Source organism: Sander lucioperca, chromosome 21 (assembly GCF_008315115.2).
Source record: "Sander lucioperca isolate FBNREF2018 chromosome 21, SLUC_FBN_1.2, whole genome shotgun sequence".
In the NCBI taxonomy this organism is placed as follows: domain Eukaryota; kingdom Metazoa; phylum Chordata; class Actinopteri; order Perciformes; family Percidae; genus Sander; species Sander lucioperca.
This window is the reverse complement of record NC_050193.1, coordinates 15,911,496-15,926,264: the sequence shown is the minus strand read 5'-3', so window position 1 is coordinate 15,926,264 and position 14,769 is coordinate 15,911,496. Positions and strand designations below refer to the sequence as shown.

At 38.8% G+C, this 14,769-nt stretch overlaps 2 protein-coding genes across 5 annotated transcripts; both read left to right on the top strand.

Moving 5' to 3' along the window:
- Nucleotides 1–279: 279 nt before the first annotated feature.
- On the top strand, nucleotides 280–2,662 carry zmp:0000001062 (GTPase IMAP family member 7). Of its 2 annotated transcripts, none has more exons than XM_031320716.2 (2): nucleotides 280–531; nucleotides 1,551–2,662. In XM_031320716.2, exons 1-2 carry the CDS (start codon nucleotides 436–438, stop codon nucleotides 2,511–2,513), a joined length of 1,059 nt encoding a protein of 352 aa, XP_031176576.1. In that variant the 5' UTR covers nucleotides 280–435; the 3' UTR covers nucleotides 2,514–2,662. The 2 variants fall into 2 exon arrangements, with proteins under 2 accessions (XP_031176576.1, XP_031176575.1); XM_031320715.2 differs by having other exon boundaries at nucleotides 281–550; nucleotides 1,549–2,662.
- A 2,181-nt stretch (nucleotides 2,663–4,843) lies between these two features.
- Nucleotides 4,844–12,344, top strand: LOC116065260 (stress response protein NST1-like). Of its 3 annotated transcripts, none has more exons than XM_031320696.2 (12): nucleotides 4,844–5,132; nucleotides 6,386–6,580; nucleotides 6,776–6,838; nucleotides 6,931–7,064; nucleotides 7,170–7,223; nucleotides 7,326–7,377; nucleotides 7,877–8,122; nucleotides 8,254–8,339; nucleotides 9,949–10,000; nucleotides 10,642–10,995; nucleotides 11,114–11,171; nucleotides 11,250–12,344. In XM_031320696.2, the coding sequence occupies exons 2-12, from the start codon at nucleotides 6,412–6,414 to the stop codon at nucleotides 11,422–11,424; spliced, it is 1,443 nt and encodes a 480-aa protein (XP_031176556.1). In that variant the 5' UTR covers nucleotides 4,844–5,132; nucleotides 6,386–6,411; the 3' UTR covers nucleotides 11,425–12,344. The 3 variants fall into 3 exon arrangements, with proteins under 3 accessions (XP_031176556.1, XP_031176554.1, XP_031176557.1); XM_031320694.2 differs by having other exon boundaries at nucleotides 6,142–6,580; XM_031320697.2 differs by lacking the exon at nucleotides 7,877–8,122 and having other exon boundaries at nucleotides 4,847–5,132; nucleotides 6,142–6,580; nucleotides 11,250–12,343.
- Nucleotides 12,345–14,769: the final 2,425 nt, after the last annotated feature.

Sequence of the window (14,769 nt, the reverse complement as noted above, 5' to 3'; positions counted from 1 at the left end):
ATAGAAACCTTTTGAAAATGGGTCAAAAAAACAACAACAGGAGGGTTAAGATCCATGGTCCAATTTTGACATACAGTATATGTGACTTTCATTTGGTTTGCATCAATTAACAACCAGTTTCATGTTGTAGCTACCATGGTGCATTCATGGTGCGACAGTGTTACTGTTTCAAAGACAAAGGTTTTGCGTATGTTTAATGCGGCAATCCTTTTCAGACTCTTGAACCTGTAAACGTGTAAAACTTTACCTTTTAAGCCAGTTTCCTGCCCTCATTACATTTCCTCTGCAGAGTTTCAGTTTCAGTTTTACTCCGCAGCGGAAGGGAAGGAAAGCTGAAGAGTGGGCCAACCCAACGAAGAAACTTTACCAAGAACAATCAGACTTCTCAGAAAGTTACCCAGAAAGTGCTGCAAACACTAACATCACTATACAGACATGGTAGTTGGCAGCTTGGGTGAAAACTGCCCTGACATCATGCCTGGTTCAGAGCGAGGTAACACGGCAGACCTTCCTCCGCAGCGCGGCGAACAGCAGTGGGATCTGGGGGAACGTAAGTGTGAAAATGAACTCTTAATTCAAACATCTTTAAGTTAGTCTCTCAGTTTTTAGCTGCCCATAAAGACAAATGCCACATTTTAAATAATCTGAACTTTACTTGAGGCTTTTAACTTTGTGTCATGGGACAACCCACCACGTTGTTACTCAACACTGTAGTCACGTTTCTCCCTTCAGGTCTAAAGCACCAGGGGTCGTTAACCCTTATGTTGTCTTCCCGTCGACCTGCAACTTTTTGTTTTTTCTGGGTCAAATTTTAAAAACTAAAACACTTTTTCTCAGAAAGTTTTTTTATTTTATTTTTTTCGATGTTTTTGTCGGGTTTTTTTTGCGCTTTTGTTCTTTTTTTTGGGGCTTTTTCGGACTTTATTTTGACAGGAAAGCTGAAGACATGGAAGGGGAGAGGGGGGAATGACATGCAGCAAAGGGCCGCAGGAATAAATTGAATAAAACACCCAAATTCAATGAAAGTAGTGAACTGATCATTTATTTTACGGAACCACCCACGTTATTATATATATATATATATAGAACTGTCAATTATATATATATATATATATATATATATATATATATATATATATATATATATATATATATATATATATATATATATATCGGGCAGAAGAAATTGCAGTCCATAAGATGCAAATAAAGTTTAAGGGCATTTAGACACAGCGTCACGGTTTGTTTTTTACACTGTAAAATGTTCAGTGCTGTATCTTGGTCACAATTAAAAGAAGAAAAAGAATCAAGGAATTCACGTCAAGATTGTTTGTAAAGTTTAATTTTGAAAATATTACTATCCGATTTTTCAAGCTCTCCAATATCGATGTCAACATTTGCCTAAAGAAATCCAGTATCGGTTGGGCTATAATGATTAGAAAATCCAAGCAAATATGAGAAATGAGAAAACAATTGTGGCCAAAGAGAGCAACAGCAATTTAATTGTGTATTGTTGAGTAAAATGTTTCCTATTTGTTGAATTCACAGAGATGGAGCCCTTGAGGATCATGCTTCTTGGGAAGAGTGGGGTAGGCAAGAGCTCGAGTGGGAACACCATCCTCGGGCGCACTGTGTTTCTATCAGACATGAAGCTGAAGAGAGTCACCAGAGACTGTGAAAAAGAGACTGGGACAGTGAAGGATGTGCCTGTTGCTGTGATCGACACACCCGGCCTTTTTGAGACCATAAAAACCAAGGAGGTCATTGTGCGAGATATTCTCAAGTGTGTCAAACTCCAGGAACCAGGCCCTCACGTCTTTGTGCTAGTAGTCCCCGTAGGACGGATGACTCAGGAAGACCTAGATACCAACACACTGATCGAAGCAATGTTTGGCACGAGGGTGTGGGACTACACTATCGTGCTGTTCACGCACGGGGATCGCCTGGGTGGGAAAACGATCAACGATGTCATCACGGAGAGTGAGGACGACCTTCGCAACTTCATACGCAAGTGCAGCGGCGGCTTCCATGTCTTCGACAACAAGAACCCGGAGGACCAGGAGCAGGTGACGAGCTTCGTGGCCAAAATCCAGACCCTGGTGGCCCTGAATGGAGGCCATTATTACAGCTCGGACCTGTATCCCTCACATGAGAGGAAGATTAGGGAAAAACAGGAGAGCTTACTGACGGAGAGAGATACTGAGATCAGCCGCAAGGAGAAACAGCTGAAGGAGCAATTCCAAGGGCAAGAGCTGGAGGCGAAGAAGAAGGGCCTGTGGAGGAAAGAGGAGGACAAAGCGAGAGCAGAGGCAGAGAAATACATCCGCAATACCTACGTTCTGAATCGCATCATCTTCCTGGGACTGATACTGGTAATAGGTCTGGCTCTTCTGGCACCAATTGTGGGGTTTCCGGCAGTGATTGTGATTGCCATTTTGTATTTCTTCAAGGAGTCAATTCTTCGTATGTCTATGTCTGCAAAAATACCGTGGCTTTCTAAGAAAATCCAATAGGTGTGCGTTGAGATAGGGAATCGTTAGCAATCAGTCATCCAGTACTCACGTCTGTCATAGATGTTCTGATGAGATGGATTTTATTTCAGATAAATTGTTTGGAAAATGTTTGTCTTTAATGTGTCAGTTTATAATTCGAAAAAGGAAAAAAAACAATCTGGAGGGATTTTGTAGCTTTCTCACTCCCTTGTTGTGATTAAGGCTCTCCCCCAACTCAACTGTAACAATTTGCTAATAGATGTTTTATGTTTGAAGTAGTCTCACATTGCCAGACCTTCCTTCACAGCGCTGAGGAGGAGGGTCTGGCGAGTCCACACAGCATCCTGGGATGGGAGAAAAACATGCTCTGGTTTCTTGGCATTTTTTTAAACCAATCACAATCGTCATGGACGGTGCTATGCTCCACACGGCGCCGCTGCAAAATAGCCTCGGGAAGGAACTTGTTTTGGTGGAACATGTGTACGTTCAAAAGTTGTTTTAGTCGTGCGAGAGAAAACTCAGATTGGACAGATAGTCTAGCTAGCTGTCTGGATTTACCCTGCAGAGATCTGAGGAGCAGTTAACCATAGTCCTCATTAATCCACCAGGGTTTAGAATTCCAACACAAAGAAAGCGAAAGGAAACGGACATGGGCAAAAAGACGTGAATCTGATGGAATTTCCTGCGGCACTCGAGCAATCCTGGAAGTGGAAGGTCGTGTATATAGACTACACTTGAAGTGGTATTTGGTGTTTTATCAGCAAGTCTAGACATAAAGAATTAATTGATGTACTCGAGAAACTACTCTCTGTATTTTATAACTATATATGATTATATTGTAGTGTTCAATATGACCGTAAATGTGATGCCCACTGATGGTAGTTTAGACCATAGAGTAGGGCTGCACGATATGAGGAAAATATGCGATATGCGATAACGTTGTTGAATATTGCAATAACAGATATTAACGTGTACTCAGTTCTGTATTTCTTTCAGTATTCTGCTAAAATACAACACATTGCTAACTGAATTTAAAACAAATTCAATTATAATTTCCAACATTCTTTTATTGAGCAAATTGAATGTTGAATTGAATATTAAAGATACATCTAAAAAAAAGAATGACAGTTACATTTTAAAGTGCAGTTTTCTATGGATATTTTCTTTCAACTAACACAAAACATCTTTGAGTGTCTTTCGCGATATGTTTATTGCGCCAGTTGATATCGCGATGACGATTACAAAAAACAATACATTGTGCAGCCCTACCATAGACTATATAAAACTAGTTTAGACAGAATCAATAACATGTCACTGCTCTCCTCTGTTGAGGGACAGCAGATCGAGGTATGACACTGGTTTGTGATTTTATCAATGGTTAGTGTTTATTAATAAAAAAAAAAACTGGTGATTTTTGAACAAATGTAACGTTTTTCTGGTCTTGTGTAGTCTACTGCAGTCTTGTGAAACATACATGGACATAATAAACAGACAATTGCATAATGCATGGTGTGTTGGCTAAAGTGTTGTGCTGTAAACCAGAGAATTAGAATAGAACAGGTGTTGTGCAGATGCCTGATGAGTGTTATTGCATGAATGCATTGTTAAAACGGTGCATTGGTGCAGTGAACAGTAGCCTACATAAGACTTAAGGCCCATAGTCTAGTTATATTTTCCCAACCAGACAGTGGTGTAGTCTATGTGATACTCAGGTATGCGCAGTATACCCACTAAGAAAGGATTTCCATATACCCACTTAAAAATGCTCAATGACACGGAACAACACACTTTCCATTATATTTTTATATATTTGGAATTGTCATCTGTGTTTTTCTTCTTCACATAGGCTAAATAAAGGAATTTCCACCATAAATTGGTGCATAAAAGTGAATCCAAATACAGGAAATGAAGTAATTATGCTGAAAACTTCCCTGGGGGAGGACACCCAGACCCCCCACTATGATATGCCCCCCCTTCCCCAAAGGCAGATTCTGGCCAATATACAGTTCAGTGTGCCCACTACAATACATTACTACACCACTACAACCAGATATGGCATGTGGGATTCTCTCATCTAAAACGATGCACATATTATGCTGTAATTATGAACATATGTGTCCCTAGTGTGTCATTGAACGGTTGTATCTCTCTCTCCAACTTTCTAGATATAACAATGGGGTGGATAACGATGTAATATTAACAAAGTAAAGCAGGCTATATGATCCGATTGTATCTTTAAAAACCCACGAGTCATGGATGTACAGGAAAGCGTGTAAAGATGACTCAACTAACTTTCACTTTAATCTCTGACTACAGGGCAGTGTTTAAAGCCAGTTCCTCCACCTCCCTGAACGAGACTGGCACATTTCCGCCTTCATTCGCGGCTTTTTCGTGCAGGAAACGGAACAAACCTGCCCGACACTTCTTACTACAGATGAGTATCTTGTCTACGGTCATTATGATGCGATAGTATGTGGGGGGGGATATGGCCGAACAGCCCATGGAGCTCTCGTGGGTCGCGTAAGGACAGTGGAAACAAACTAATTGGCCTACAAGATCATCGTCAACAATGACCTGCAGTCTCTGTTGGATGTGTTTTCCTGCAGAAATCACTGTATTTTCCGGTCGAAAATAAAACTGGTAGGTGTAATGCTGAATTTATCTACGCGCCATTTTTTTTTATTTTTTATAAAATGATTAAATAACAAGAAGCAACCCTCTATGCCCTCTATGGGTGTGAACTGAGCAACGTCTGAAATGTGGAATCTATTAATTGGAAAAGAGTTTGGGAAATTCAAGTTTATTGTCAGGAACCACATGAATCGATCCAGTGATTGTTTTTGTAAGGCAGGCACTCACAGTTTAAAGCATAGAACTAAACTTTACAATATAGTTTTTTAGCACAAGGATGAGTACAATATTTACATTATTGTGTGTGTGTGTGTGTGTGTGTGTGTGTGTGTGTGTGTGTGTGTGTGTGTGAGTGTGTGTGTGTGTGTGGCAGAACTTGTTGCAATGGTGATTTCTGCAGGGAGGGAGTAGAGGAGGAAGGGGGAGACCGTTTCTTTAATGGGTCAAACATGTACATTTAATGATAATTATACATATCAAGTTCGTTCTGTATTCAAAAACGGTGGGTCCAAACAGCAAAATATTATCATCACCGGAGAGATAAAAGTCTGGCGAACTAGGCGAGCGATTTAGTAGAGACCATGATTGATTTCAGAATGCCCATTGAGCCCAATAAAGGTGAAATTTTTGTCGTCCGTTTAAACTTTGAATAATTTTTCTAGGTTAAAGTACGGTGGATCTAATTAATACATTATTAATAAGTATGACGAATAATAGTTATTGTGCCGATGTGCACACTGAATAACACTCATACTAATAATACATAGTGTTAAAAATGACTGTGCTTTAAAACATGAATTCTCTGGATACATCCTGCCATGCTATTAGGAGCTGATTAGGAAATCATGAACAAGGAAAGGCTAGAATAAAACAAAATTGATAGGCGAATAAACTTTATTGTCAGGAAACAACAACAAAATACATACCTCTTCCCCCTTTCTGCTCCCATTTTGTATTTTACTGTATTGTTCCAATTCGTATTGTCCATAGGAGACCCACTGTACTTTCTTACTCACAGTCAGACCACAGGGACAGGATCCCCCACTGGCTTCCCACCTGCTAATACTGCCATTGGTTATCTCTGCAGGGCCAAACCAGAATCACCAGCGTCACCATCTGAAACTGGATCTGTGCATTGGCGGGCAAATTATTTTCTCTTGCGCCACCCAGTGGACAAAAGTGTACTTTTCACACTATACTGTTCTTCTGTTGTACTTCTATTAGACTAATAAGACTAAATCGGTTAACTTAATTTTGTAAAGAAAAGGAAGAAGAAGAAGAAAACAATATGTACAGGAGAAGTAGCACAAGGAACAGAAAGATACCCAGATATAAATACTATGATGAAGACGAGGAGGAGGAGGAGGAGGAGGAAGAAGAAGAGGAATATCAGGAAGACGATGAGCAGCTAGGCATATCCACCCAGAACACTCCTAACCAGAGAGCACAGGAAAATAGTGAGTCTATAGAGCCATGCCATACATGGAGCATCCATTTATCCATTTACTACTTTTTTTTAAATAATATATTATGTGAGTAAGATTTTGACAACACAAAAAAGAGGGAAAATACACTCTCAATACTTTCTTGTACTGATATGTGCTACATGTCAACTGTGTGTGCAACTTTTGTCTGATTCATTATGTACGAAGGACTCTTGTCTGTAATCTGTGGAAACAAAAATGGCATCCTGCATGTGAAAAAGCTATACAGGGGTAAGCGGAATCTATAATTCATAAAGAAGTAGACACATTGTTGTTGTTTTGTTCCTATCCTATATGTTATTAATTTGTGTTGCTGTGTTTAGGTGAGGAGTGTATCGAGTCTGAGGGCCGCTGGTTTTCTCCCGGTGCCTTTGAGGACTTTGGGGGTAGAGCCTCCAGTAAAAAATGGAAAACAAGTATTTTCTATAAAAAAAAGCCTCTGCAGTATTGGTTTGAGGTAAGGTGTTGTTGTTCTTTATGCAGAGTGTACTTTTCTTTATTCAAGAAAAATCAGAACAGACTGTAAATGAACTGCCTAACTAACTTCTGACTTTTATCACAGCAAGGTTTCTTAAACACCAGAGGATTTAAAAAGAGAAGAACTGAGACTATGAAGGTAACTGGACATCCGAATACAATGTGATATACATTCATGCAACTCGGTTACAAAGAATCTTGTATTTGATTTTTATTATTTTTATTTTCTTTATCCTCCCAGCAAAAGAAAATCCTGTCACGTAATTGCATATCAGAGAGTCTGAAGTCTGAAGGTTTGTGTGCACACTAACCCTCTTGTACTGTCACTTAAACCAGTAACTAGATCCAGGGCGTAACTTTGGGTTCCACATTGGAGAAACCTTGGAAAAAAACTCGAAAAAAGAGACAAAAACTTTGTAAAGAATAACCTCAAAAAAGGCAACAAAAATTCTGAAAGAAGCAACAAAAACTTCGGAAAAAAAACCCTCCAGAAAGGCGTCGATAACGTTGGAAAAATAGTTTTAAAAAAAAACCTTGAGAAAAGTAACAAAACACAATAAAAACGCGACAAAAACATCAAAAATTTCGGAAAAAGCCCAGAATGGAGGCGGGGGGGTTGTAACCCCCCATCCCCTATGTAAATCACGCCTATGAATTACATTAAACAACAACAAGCAGTGTGCATGCCAAGTTAATATTAATTTGATATACATTTTTTTTTAAATGTTTAGACCTACCAAGTAATAAATAACAATTATCTAAAGTTTACCTTTTATTATATCCCTGTCAAAGAATCAGATATACAATCCATAGAAGAATTGGAGGAAGACGACGTTAAAGATGACAACTGGTTTCCAGGCAGTGAAGAATTGACACAGGAGACAGAGGAGGGAGATGAGGAAAGAGTAGAGGTTGAAGATGGAGGGGACGTGATAGATTCAGGAGTTGACGAGAGTAAAAAAGGGGAAGATGAAATGGAAAACGGAGAAACGGAAGATGAGGATATGCCTCCTGTTGCTGAAAACGACGAAGACAACGGTGTGTTTGAAGACGACGTTTCCTACAGAAATCATCGTCTGTAGAAAAACTATTATTGAAATGAATGTGAGCATGTCAGGCCACTACAGTAAGTGTTTACCTGTGGATGTATGATATCACTCTTCTTTCAGAAAGGGAGACAAACCTCATCCTTTCGACATCTGAGAAAAATGAATTGCAGAAAAAAGTAAAAGTTGTCCTCAAAAGGCTTTCAGAGGTAAGATGGGAGAGAAACTGTAGAGTTGTTTCCTGTTTTTGTCTCAAAACACTTCAGAAGCTTTTTGCCATGCTAACGCTGTGGCTCTAGAATCACAATGTTGGTCTGACCAACATTGTCGCGCCATTACACATGGTGGGGATTCATGGTCCCCAGTGGATCAATCATAATGACTTTGGTGATCCCCTGACTTTCCTCTAGCGCCACCGTGAGGTTGATATTTGTGGTTTTGTGTGAAATGTCTCAACAACAACTATTGATGGATTCCCATGAAACCTAGTAAAACACTTTAAGGTCTTCCTCAGGATAGTCTATATCGACAACGTTGCATTTACGGGATTGTTCAGGTGCCTCTGGAAATTCCGCTGGATTTCGCTCATTTTCGGCTGGATGTCCGTCACCTTCCGCTTTCTTTCTGTTGGAATTTTAAAGCTACACTGTGTAAGAATTTCTCCCGTCTAGCATCTCCCATCTAGCATCAGTGAAATTGTATATGACAACCAACTGAATATTAATTTCTAACCCCTCCCATTCTGATCGCGTTTTAACTCCTACGGTGGCCGTATTATTCCAAGAAGTACGACTTTGTCCGTTAGTTTTCCTTCCAGTGTAATAATAGTTTTACGTTTTCGTTATTTTGGTACCATTTTATTGCTAAAATCAGCTATCAGGTTCCCAAATGAATGCAAGCTAATGTTAGTAAAGTATCAGCGTGATCCTCCATCTTCAACAGGCTTTCAAATCTGCCGGCAGATCAAGTAATCTCCCCCTGGCATTCGTCATGGTGCCAGCGCAAAAGGCGGAAGTATGTCCCTCTTTGGCTTATGTATTTTAAAGATGGAGACGCAACATAGCAGAATACATACGAGCGACTCGCTCTACGCTTACGAGAATACTTTGATTAGTTGGTGGAAGTAATTACACATGAATGAGTACATATTTGTGAAAGAACAAAGGGTTTTTTGCTAAGAATCAACTCAAAACATTACACAATGGAGCTTTAAACTCTGGTGGATTTCTGAGGACTACGGTTAACTGCTCCTCAGATCTCTGCAGGGTAAATCCAGACAGCTAGCTAGACTATCTGTCCAATCTGAGTTTTCTCTCGCACGACTAAAACAACTTTTGAACGTAGTTCCTTCCCGAGAATATTTTGCAGAGGCACCATTTCTCCGTCCGGCGCTTAGCGCCGCACAAGACAATTTTGATTGGTTTAAAGAAATGCCAATAAACCAGAGCACATTTTTCTCCCATCCCGGAATACTGTGTGGACTAGCCAGACCCTCCTCCGCAGCGCTGTGGAGGAAGGTCTGGCAATGCGAGACTATACTCAGGTTAAACTGTAATAACTTTGGCTAGCGCCATCATCAGGTCAAGATTTTAATTTGTCAAATACTTTGAATTAAGATTAAATAACTACAAAACTGACATTCTCATGAGCGTTTAGTACTTATTAGTAAACGTTAGGAGTAACGTCAGACATTGTCATCTACTGATCTTATGGAGGGAGTCAACTAGAGGAACCGTTATACTCCTCATACTCTCTGTTAGTGATATCACATTCCACCATTATTATATAGTGCTCTGATGATTCTGTATGTGCTCTAAGTTTCAGACCACAAGAGATTGTCAGCCCAGCGGCATGGAGCGTCCACTAGAAGGTTTGTAAATAGTCAAGTAATATTTGTCCTACTCGATCAAACATATTGGTGAATGAGCAGTGTGATTATTTCAGTTGGATACCTTTGTGGGGTGATGCTCATAACGCATCTTTCCCTCATGCACTGCCTCTCGATCTCATTTGAATATAGCATCTGTGTTGGTACAAGGGCTGCACGATATGAGGAGAATATGCGATAACGTTGAATATCGCGATAACGATATTACTTGCGATAAATAAACAGATATTAAGGTGTACTCAGTTCTGCCTTTTTTGCTGCTTTCAGTGTTATGCTAAAATACAACAAATTGCTGGTTAAATCAAAAACAAATAAAAGGAAATAATTACCAACATTCTTTTATTGAGCAAATTGAACACTGAATTGAATATAAAAGGCACAACAAAAATAAGTGACAGATTTTAGAGTGCAGTTTTCTACTGATATCTTCTTGAGTGTCTTTCACGATATGTCGCAGCCTTTCGCGATGCTTTGAAAAACGATATATTGTGCAGCCCTAGTTAGTATGTACTCTGTTGTAATATCGTGACAGACCAAAGTCAAGAAAGAGAATTCCACAGTATCATTTAACTTTGTAATGCAAGTTGATTCTGTTCTGTAACCTCAGTTTTGTTTGTGAGCAGACATCTGGTGTAAGCCATTGGATGGGGATGCAGAAAGTGAAGAGGAGAGAGAGCACAGCAGTTCGGCAAAAGATGACCCCATTGATCCCTCACACATGTCGGACCCACCCATCGTTGGGGGACAAAGTAATGAAAGAAAAGAAGATGGACAGAGAGAAATCAAAACTGGAACACCTCTGTGTGCATCAGTTGCCTGTGCCCCAGACATCCAACCTGAAATCCTGAATAAACCTGAAGACATTGGCTCAACCAGCAATCACACTGCCGAACTCCGAATCACCCCTGTTCTGTTAGTCACACAGGGAACCAACAATATCAGAGATGTCGCCACAAACACAGAACACATTCAGAGAGGTATTAAGGACGAAAGCATTCAGGCAATGAATATGTTGTTCAGAAACCAAAAGAGAAGTAAACATTATTGTTTGTGTGCATTTCAAATTGAAATACATGTTTTATACTATCTGTACAGATGCGACCTCCTCTGGCCATGATGCAGCACAATCAAAAGTGATCAAAATAGAGAAAAGGTAAGGTCTATAATAGTCACATTATTTGGATAAACAAAGATGCTTCAAGGATGTTAAATATGATTTCTTTCCACACAGTGCCTCAGACAGCACTCAGCCCTCCGCCATAGTGGAGGGTCCAATCTCCACTCAGTCTAATCTGGATACAATGGACCTTGACCAGCTGAAGAGAGAGAAAATAAAAATGCAGCTAAAGGTTTTGAAGTTGCAAGATGAATACTACACTCTGAAAATTAAGCAACTCAAAAAATGAAATTTTCATTGGAGCCTAACTGTAAGGTTGACAGTATGGACAAGCTTGCATGGTGCAGCCTAAATTCACGCACATTGCATTATTATAACTGACATGTATATTGTTACAGGTTTACTTGAAACAACCAAAACAACCCTTTCAGAGCTGAATACACTTGTGTTGGCTAGTTTTAAAGGACTATGGCATCTTTTTCCATTAAGAAACTGAAAGCAAAATACAACCACGCAAATTGTGTGTTGTTGCTGAGCAATCCCAACACACCCTTCTCTGAAATGTGCGTGCATGTCTTTGCCTGAAAGCCATCTCCTGGCAAATATTGTACTACACTGCCGGGCCAAGTCCTGTCATGCTAAAGTGATCATGGATCTTGCAATAAAAGGTTAGATAAAATGATCAGGTTAGGTCAGCTGTGGAGTTCTCCCCAAATCTGACAGACGTAGTAATTTACTGCATTTGATAATTAAAGGCTTTTTCTAACTTTTTCTTAACCCTCTCAGGTCTAAGCCATTTCCCCCAATATTTGGTTCGCCTGGTCTCCTTGTGTAATAATGCTTGTATTACCTCAAACCTGTTATGAACAATCAAGTTATAAACATGATTTATGTATTTAGAAATTGTTATATGACTATAAAGACAAAAGAAAAGACTAAGGTAACAGAAATGAAATCTTACAGAAATGTATTGAAATCTGAAATTGCTATCCCAAGTCTTGGCAATCAGTGGAAACAAAAATAAACTCTGTAACTAACAAAAATATGAAACAATTTAGATTTTTTTCCCCATAAAAGTCCATATGCTTTTATCCAAAAAGTTATTTGTGTCATCTTTGATGCATTATCTGTCTGCTATTTGACATCAGTAGGCCAAATCACACTCAGTTCAAACTCTAGGCTTCTATCTGCCAGGACCAACACACACACACACACACACACACACACACACACACACACACACACACACCAGTAAATAAGGCCCTCCTGTAAGGCCTTTGTATTCGCTGAGCAAACTTCGCTGAGCAAACGTGATCAAATGACTTCATGTGATTGGTTGACAGAGCTGTCAGTCAAGGCGTCACTATCCAAGATGGCACCCGGCTAACTGGAATACATCAGAGCAGCACTTGTACTAATAAGCACATTAGAAAATGCTTTCTAAATTTAAAGAAAATAACACCTCGTGGGAAATTTCTCTGGAATTCTCATTTTACTGATGTTAACTGGCATAGGGCATGGCTTGTTCCCTTTAGATGTTGTATCACAAACAAAGTTAGGGAATTACATTTGAAAATATTGCATAATATATACCCTACAAACCTATTTGTATCTAAATTCATGCCTGTTGATAACTATTGTAGTTTTTGTAAAACAGAACAAGAGTTGTTAACCCACCTTTTTTATGGTTGTTCATTTTGTATTGCATTTTGGAAAAGCTTTGAAGATTGTATGGTATCTAAAACAAAACATACAATCACACTTGAAGGGAAACATATTATTACTTATTTTTAATGTAAAGATAGAAAGTTATGTAATATTGTAAATCTCTTTATTTTATTAGGTAAGTTCCATATTCATAAGGCAACATTTTCCAGATCAACACCATGCTTCAAACTATTCCAGGTTGAATTTGACATGTACTTTGAGTCTCTTAAGTTGGTATCCAATAAGAAAGCTATATTAATATCTGATGTCTACTCTAATCTCTTTGTTTAAGTGCTCCTGCTGTCTACATTATTAATGATTTTTGAAAGTCTGTCCCCTTTGTATCTTTATTTCCTTCTATTTAGACAATTATTTTCATGTTTACTTTTATATTATATTATTTGTATATATTTTTGTATTTTATTTGTTTACGTATTGCAATGACTGAACTTCTGTAAACTACTTTTTTGAAATAAAGTTAAAAAAAAAATAAAATAAATAAATAAATAAAAACTGGAAAAAAAAAAAAAAAACTTTTTTTTGAAATTACTCGTGTAAGTCTCCGAAAAGGCCGGATTACTAAGCTTCTGGAAGGGCTACAAAGACACCGAAAGCACTTGTTGAAAAGCTGGAGCTATCAGCTAATGAGCTAAAAACATCGAGAAGCAAAGCGGAGATTACGTGAGGTGATTTTTTGATTCATAATTGTTTATGCATGTTACAAGCAAGCACACTGTAATTCCATGATGGATTAAAAAAGCTTCTGGATGGCCTACAATTGTGTAACTTAGAGGACCTCATCGAGACCTCATTACTACAGCTTCTCAACAAAAAAAGTTAGTCTCTACACTGTACTGATCTGGAGATATTAAATAAGACATATACATTTTGTATTGTCACGTCGCAGGCGACAGCATCGACTTTAGAGGGTGAAGCTAAAATGAATCCCTCTCAGCAATCTGGGCCAATTTAATACTCCGAGCCACTTGATGAATATGGACCCAGATGTCAACTTGAACTCTTGAATTCTCAGAACTTGACCATAATCATTGTGAAAGAAAATGATTGTACTGTTTACCGGCCATGACTGTAAGTAAAGATGGTACCAACATGACTAAAGATGTGCATCCGAAGTGTAGTTTGTGAAATTACATTTTGTCTAAAATCAAGTCAAAAATTATTAGAATAGATAATATATAGAATAATTATTAATTTTTGAAATTGCAATATGGACTAGTGCAATATCCAAATTGTATTCTACAGACAAAAGAAAAAAATATTTGTTTGGTACAAATCTCACTTTAATATATATTTTCAATGAAAATGAGAATAATAATGCAAATATTATTATTCCCTCTAATATTGTGAACCATATTGCATTTGCAATATCAATCAAGATATATTATATATCAAAAATATAATTTCCTCATATGTGTATATATACTTTAAAGCGGGAAAAAGGAGGACACATCTTATTGTGTTAATATAACTACTCGGCCTATGAGGCTGAGTAAAGAAACCGAATGAGTGGAAAAGGACCAGAGAAATGAGTTCCCCATAATATTCAGCATGTTTTTGAGAAATTGTAATACTTTCTTTACAGTAACTCCTTATAGAACACATGCTATTTCCTGCTGTGTTCTGAGTCCCTTGCTCTACTCCCTCTACACACACACGACTGCTCCCCTGTCCACCACAGCAACACCATGGTGAAGTTTGCGGATGTCACCACAGTGGTGGGGCTCATCTCCAGGGGGCGGGGGCAAGTCTGCCTACAGAGATGAGGTGGCGCGGCTGTCAACATGGTGCAGGGCCAACAACCTGCTCCTCAACACCTCAAAAACCAAAGAACTCATCATAGACTACAGGAGAAAGAAAACATCATAATCCCATCATTAATCATCAAAGGGGACTGTGTGGAGAGGGT